General features: G+C 35.5%; 1 protein-coding gene across 1 annotated transcript; it reads right to left on the bottom strand.

Moving 5' to 3' along the window:
* Positions 1–771: 771 nt before the first annotated feature.
* Positions 772–5,420, bottom strand: LOC107860346. The gene is made up of 5 exons (XM_016705669.2): positions 5,067–5,420; positions 4,088–4,318; positions 2,983–3,066; positions 1,987–2,116; positions 772–1,875 (listed from the first exon to the last, which is right to left on the bottom strand). The coding sequence occupies exons 1-5, from the start codon at positions 5,312–5,314 to the stop codon at positions 1,003–1,005; spliced, it is 1,566 nt and encodes a 521-aa protein (XP_016561155.1). The 5' UTR covers positions 5,315–5,420; the 3' UTR covers positions 772–1,002.
* Positions 5,421–7,458: the final 2,038 nt, after the last annotated feature.

Raw genomic sequence — 7,458 nt, 5'->3', positions numbered from 1 at the left:
TGCTTTTGTAAACTAACATAATTTATTGAGGAATTATGGAGATGGGGTGGAGTAAATTTGAGCAGGCGTTTTAGAAGGGAAATTGCCTCTCATCACATGAACCAAGTAAATTTTGTGTGTGAAATTCATAAAGGGTCTATGCAAGTCACATGTTCTCAATGAAATGAACAAATAGTGTCATAGATTGCAAATCAAACAAGAATGGATAGAATCGAGATGTGATTGCAATTTATCTTGTTTATAAATGATTTAAATTGTATTACATTATCAGTGTATTTTAATGTGTTAGCGCGTAACCTCTCTCATTGTCAATATAGAGATACAGGAAATCACACCTCAATGACCTTGAAAATGGGTGGTCTTGAATTATTGACCCCCATGTACTCCGCAGCCAAAATTTTAAGGTCAAAGTATGAAGTTTTGCCCATGAAACAAGTGGGGATCAAGGGTTCAAAAGTTCAAGACCACCCACTTCATAGGCCATTCTTGTAAATCACCCATAGAGAAGTGATGAATGAGTTGATATGCTTTGGGTTGTTTGTCAAGTGGACCTGTTCCTGGAGCTGCCTACATTCTGGGCTTAACCAAAAACTTTTGTGAACAAATTATTGTAACAAGTTTGTCTCATATGATTTATGTATAAAGATGTTACAGTCACCATGCAGGCACTGCACAAGAGCTGACTAAATACTGCCTCAATTTAGTGCTTCTACGTGCACCCTTTTTAATGTTATATCAACTGTAGAAGTTGTGTCATTAGAGTACTATGAATTTGACTCACCTCAAAAACAGAGTTCATATTGGATCCATTAACTTCAGTTAAGTCAGTAAAACAGTTCTGCAAAAAGAAACCCTTACACAGGTAATATGAGTACATTTAAGCAAAAACCACTAGCCACCTAGACCACTGTTCACTATCACATCGAATATGCTTTTACCATTTAGCGTTGCAACCTGATTCAGGTGCAAAAGATTATCCCACAATTTGTTTCCGAGATGTTGTCATGCTTCCACATTGGTCTTTCCACGTCTCTGCCTTAGTCTTCCAGCAATAGTATCAACAACTTGTGCAGCAGCTCGACAAGGCTTCATCATCTTTGACTTTGAACTTTCTTCTGGTGGAACCACATCACAGTTTTTGTCATCCGAGACACAAAAGCCTTCCTCTTTGTCTTCATATGATGGCACTTTTCCAATATCAGATTCATGATCAAGTTGTGACTCGCCTTTGTGACCATCGTTCAATTCAGAAAGCGCAGGTGCACTTGAAGTCAATGTACTGCCTGCCAGCACAGAATTTTCATTTCCTGATTTGTTGTCTGCTGAGAAGTTTCCTACATTGTCGCATGAGATCGCAACATCATTACCACTGTCTTCAGAGTCATGTTTCAGTAGTATTAAGGGTTCAACAATGGACTTCTGCAAGGGCTCTGTGCTACTTTCTGGTGCTAAGTTGGGCTCATGACCATCATATTCCACTGGTTTCACCTCAGTTTGAGAAGTCACTGAGTTGCCTACCAGCACGGCATTTTCATTTCCGGATTTGTTGTCTGCTGAGAAATTTCCTACATTGTCGCATGAGAGCACATGATTTGTACCACTGTTTTCAGAGTCATGTTTCAGTTGTACTAAGGGTTCAACAACGGACTTCAGCAAGGGCTCTGTGTTACGTTCTGGAGCTAAGTTGGACTCATTGGCATCATACTTCACTGGTTTCACCTCGGTTTGAGTAGTCATCACCATTGTACCTTCTGTATCTGAGAAAGGTAGTGATCTTTTTGCAGAGACTGGTGCCGAGTTGTTCTCAGTACTGACAGTAGCTCGATGGGTTTGAATTAGATAATGTGCAACTGACTTGTAACCCAGTCCTGCAATCTGGTCAAGAGTTTGGGAATGGAAAAGAAAGGAAAAAAGGAAATGATATGACTAAGAGATTGAAAGAACAACAAATGTAGGGCAGAATGAAATTCTTATAAAAATTATTACCTTCCTATAAAGAGCACCAGTAGGAGCCCAACCTTTTGCTTGCCGGCACAAACTGCAGTTGCAAATTCCTCGGCAAACAGGGCAAATCCAGTTTGGATTCTTGTTAGCTTCAAGTACATGTTCTCCGTATCTGCATTGAGTAAATTAACTAATGGAAAGAGGAAATGTGTCTTGAAGCCATTTGTTGCACCCTGCCACACCGATGGGCTGGGTACAGGGGGATAAATATATCCAAGACCAACATGTTAAAACAACTAATAAGTTATGGAGATCCTCTCTAATGAGAATACATATGCATCACCAAGCAGGTGTAAATGGAGACATCCAAAACAATACAAGACAACTAAAAATTACTGAAGTTCCCCATAATCAGAATAGCATCATCCTGCAGGTCATGTATAAAGGGAGATTCTCCAACCAGTATCTGAGCATCTATCTTGCAATTTTTTCTAATTACACGACTAAAATAAAATCTGGTCACAGTAAGCATTTTGCACCCACATGCACAACATCAGCTGCATTATAAGGGAATTAAAAATATGAAGTGCAAAAGTTGATCTTGTATCCTGTCTTAGAAAACTCCAGGCTGAGTGTTTAAAGAAGAAATTAACTATAAAAACTTAATCCCACTGTCTCAATCCATGTTAAGGTGTTTGACTGGGTGCAGAGTTTAAAAGGAAAAAGAAAGACTTGAAATTTGTGATCTAAAACATGACTGAGAAATTTATGTGTATAAATCACTTTCATAAGGGTAAAATGGGAAGTTTAAAATCAAATTGTTACTAGATATAGAAAGATGTCATTCTTTTGGGACTGACTGAAAAGGAAAGAGTAAATTGGACAGAAAGACAAACATGAAGATACAGATAAAGTACGCTACTTGTGAAATTGTATCAATTAGAGACATTTTTGTTTATTTGAGAAATTTGGCATATTGAGAGCATAAAAAGGATCACGTTAGAAGATATCTAAATTTTGATATACATGATGTTATACCTCATATACAAGCAATCTCCACAAAATTGTCCTTGAACCATTTGACATTTGCAGCAATGAGTACGATGACCAAGAGTTTTTTGTCTGCAAAAAGAAGGTGAAGAACCATGTGGTTGACTTAATATATTCATACAGGGGAAACTGTATTGAATGAGGGCATACATGAGAAACGGAGCAATAAGACTGTCCGGAAAAACTCTCTCTCTATCTCTGTGAGTGTGTGTGTGTGTGTGTGTGTGTGAGAGAGAGAGAGAGAGGGAGTGGGAGAGAGCGAAAATCAAATCGAATTTAAGTATCATTACATAATGACCAGAAAAAAGCACGAATATATGTCACGATTTTGTTCCTCCTTCAAAGAAAGCAGTTGTTGCAAATGTTACTTGATTCATCACAATAGAGAAAGCACTACTGACTCTTTGCATATATGAAAATATCTAGGCTCAGATAGAATAACTGGCACTAACATCATTTTGAAATGGGCTAATAAAACCAATATTGTACCCCTCAAAATAAAAATGAACACAGATTCCAATATTAAGTGAATGAGAAATTTGACTATAGAAATTTCATAGATCATTTCAAGTTCATTCATATTGCCTCCTCATTTTGCATTATTTTGCCAATGTCACCAAAGGTTTGCAAAGATATCAAATACTATCTTAGTGTCTAGGCAAGTAGCCAGTTTGACAACAACTGAGGAAATTCATTGACAGCTACAACGTAATTCAGTTACCCAGATTGTTTTCCCCAATTGTTCATTATTTTTCTAGTGGGACGTTTTAACTTGTTTACGTAATTAACTCCAATATCAAGCAGAATAGACAGCATCTAACGATTAACCAAAACAACTAAAAATTAGATATTTATGTTTTCAAGGGTAAAACTCAATGTTAGTCTTTTCCAATGGATCAGATGAAGGTCGGCCAATCAACTAGGGCAATATGGGCTAATGTAACTAACTAACAGACAGCTTATAAGTACTACGTGAAGCAAGAATCTACTGAAGTTCCAAGGATCCCTACTGGACAGAATGTCTTCAGCCAGGCTGATGAAAATCAGTTTATACAAAGAATGCATATTAATAAGAACAAACATATCTCCTTACCTGCATTGATGACAAGTTTTTCCCTTGACTGGATCATAGATTCTCTTTCCATCTTTTCCATATCCATCCACGAAAAAAGTCCAGCTCAAATCAGTGGAACCCAATAATTTCTCATGTTCTTCTGTGTAAATCTCTGGCTTTGACCCTTCCTCCCTCAACAAATGATTCTCATCATCCAAAGAGTTCGACAGATGCACCTCTGAATAGCTAACTGGTGTCGCATTCTGCAGCCTAAAATTCCCAAGCAAACAGGAAATAAGGCATTAGAAAATACAACATGCCCATATTCTATTTCATTTTATGCAAGTATTAATGTAGATTTATGAAAGACCATTTCTTCACAAGGGAAAAATTCCTGCTTTAAGCGTCAAACTTAATGGATAATAAATGAATATTTGACCTAACTCAATCCCAAAAGCCAGCTCATAAGGATAGGATTGTCTAAGTCCATATAAGGAAACCAAAGCCTCATACCCAACCAATGTGGGCACCCACCAACACACACCCACGCCAGACAAAGGACCAGTATCATGTAAAAAGTTAATTGGATGAGCCTGACACAGATACCATGCTAAAAAATGGATCTTGAACCTAACTCAACCCCAAAAGCTCGCTCATGAGATAAGAATCGTAAAAGACCCTATAAGGAGACCAAAGACCTCATTCCTAACCAATGTGGGCACCCAACACACCCGCACGACATCTCAAGTTTTGACCATGTAAAACGGGAGACCAACATCAGGTAAACAACGACGAATTGGATGGGCCTTACTCTGATACCATAATAGGAAATAAATCTTGGACGTGAGTCAACCCCAAACAGTAGCATCTATGGGAGAACTCAAAACACACTTTCTACCCCTCTCCACTTAAATACCAAAATCAGTTCACATCGTGATTCGACGATAATTTACAACAACATTTCAACAGGAACAAACAAACAAAAACACAGCAGATACAGTAAAATGGGAGAGTATACCTGGAGGAACGGCGAGCGGGTCCAGTAGGCTGCAAAGGAGAGAGACGCTGGGGAGTCCTACGAACAGCAGGTGTCCTAGTAGGCTTAAGTTTGAGTGACATATCAAAAATCCCCAACTTTTCCATCCTTTCAAGATTTTCCTTTATTCTTTTTTCCCTCAACTGTTCATACTCCGAATTCTTCTGAGTACTTCCGTCGACATCATCCACATTCACCGGAGCAGCCCTTTTCCTCCCACGTAAACCCATTTTTCTCTCAGCGTGTGTATGAGTGTGTGAAAACCCCAACGGTCGAAAATGTATATTTGTAGGAGAGAGAGATAAAAAGGAACAGGCTTCGTGATATGCGCCGAAATGGGAGTAGGTAGGTAGGTAGGTAGGTTTATTAGGAAGGAGGGAAATTCAAGCACTGTGTTGATGTGATAGTAAATGACCGTTTTGTCCCTGTTAGCACGAGCGCACTAACTAGAATTACGCAAAAGTTACAACTTAATTTTTGGTTGTAATTAGATATTCATTATGTTATATTTAATACATATTTAACTCTTCTAATAATCATAATATTCAAAAATAAATTGGATAAAGATATCTTTAAATAAAATACGGAACAACTCTAGCAAATGATATTGAAATTTAAAGGAATGACAAATAAAACTCAATAAACAATTTATAGATTCAAAAACCTGCTAAAATTTAAAATCTGGCCAAATTAAATGAACAATTCTTGCGGTTCAAAAATTTATAAGAGTTTTAAATCCATAAAACGACCCAAAAGGTTCAAACATTTACAATACAAACCCAAGGAATGATTAATGGCATTAAAAAAGAAATTGTTAAGAGTTTCAAGCTCAAGAAATAATTTATGAGGTTCACTTTTTTATAAGTTCAAATCAAGCGGTTAGGAATTTAAAATTTTGTTGGGAGTATGAAATCAAAAAATTGGTCATTCAACTACTCTCTTCTTTCAATAATATTTGTTCACCATTGATTGGACAATCTTATTTGTAGTCTTTTGAACCAGAGGGATAATTTTACTATATTAACTTTTGAATATAAAAAGTTTAAGTCTTGGAAATGGATTAAATGTTAAATAGTATTTAATAGCAAAAATATAATGCGCAGAAATAGATAATTTATTCATTAATTTTTAAACTTGATAGATATTAGTAGACATTTTTTTTTAGAATATAGTGAACAAGTATTGTTGAATAAAGGAAGTAATTTTTACTTCTAAGAATTACATATATACACAAATTTAAGTTACATAATTACAAAAAAATTTCCAATTGGTAAGTAATTACACAAATCCCATAATAATTACAAAAATTCCTTTATTGGGTATTTTCTCTCTCATCAACATTATACATGTAACAACAGGTTTCACCCTTCCGTCTTTTACTCCCTTATACTCCCATTATCAAGTCGTTATTTACTCTATTTTTGAAACCCCTCTTTTTACGACACACTTGAAGTAAAATTTACTTGTGGTTATCAAATTGTAAGTTATTCTTGTTTTTAATATTGTACTTCATTAATTTTTTTGATTTTTTTTTCAACTTTTCCAAATCAGGGGTTTTCCGTTTTTTATTTTTTTGCATGTTCAAATTATAGTATTGTTCAATCTTATTCAATTTAAGCAGTTCGTCTTTTCGTTATTTTTCATATGGTACAAGTTAGATCTGAGATTTTCTTATTTTTTAGTTCGATTTTACAATACTGTTAACTTAAATTAGTGTTATTTGGTAATAGATAATCCTCCAAGTTTTAGTTTAGGAATTACTCAGTTAGATGCAACTGTACAAGATATTCCACTTGGATTTTTTCCTGCTACATTTGATGAACAGGATCCTGATTGGACAGAGAATCGATCTAAGCACAGAAACGACCCCGTTACAATGAAAAAAATTGACGGATAAGGCTACTTCCAAATCGAAGAAGTCTACTTCAAAAGCAAGTAAAAAAAAATTTGACGATTTCGGCCGACCACGTCTGCCGAAGATATTTACTATGAGTGTATGTGTAATTTGACACATGTATAATGTTACACCACACATTAGTGTTTCATCAAAGGAATGCATAATATAGTTGATCTGAAATATTATCGTAAAGGTTATACATTCTAATAAAGCTGATATTAATTTTTGAAATGTATAAGTTACCTCATACATGTGTATTTTCTGTTTATGTTTTGGTCTGTCATAATTTGTTAGATGTATACATAACCATCATACATTTGTATATGTTGTTTAATTAGGGTACTCTTTAAAATTTTATATGTATAAGTTACCCTCATACATGACTAACTGTTTAATTGTCAATGTATAATTAACCCTCATACATGACTAACCATCATATTCTTTGATTTATGTTATGAAAGTATAAATGAACATTAT

This window comes from Capsicum annuum, chromosome 2 (genome assembly GCF_002878395.1).
Source record: "Capsicum annuum cultivar UCD-10X-F1 chromosome 2, UCD10Xv1.1, whole genome shotgun sequence".
Taxonomy (NCBI): domain Eukaryota; kingdom Viridiplantae; phylum Streptophyta; class Magnoliopsida; order Solanales; family Solanaceae; genus Capsicum; species Capsicum annuum.
This window is presented reverse-complemented; position numbering and strand designations above follow the sequence as displayed.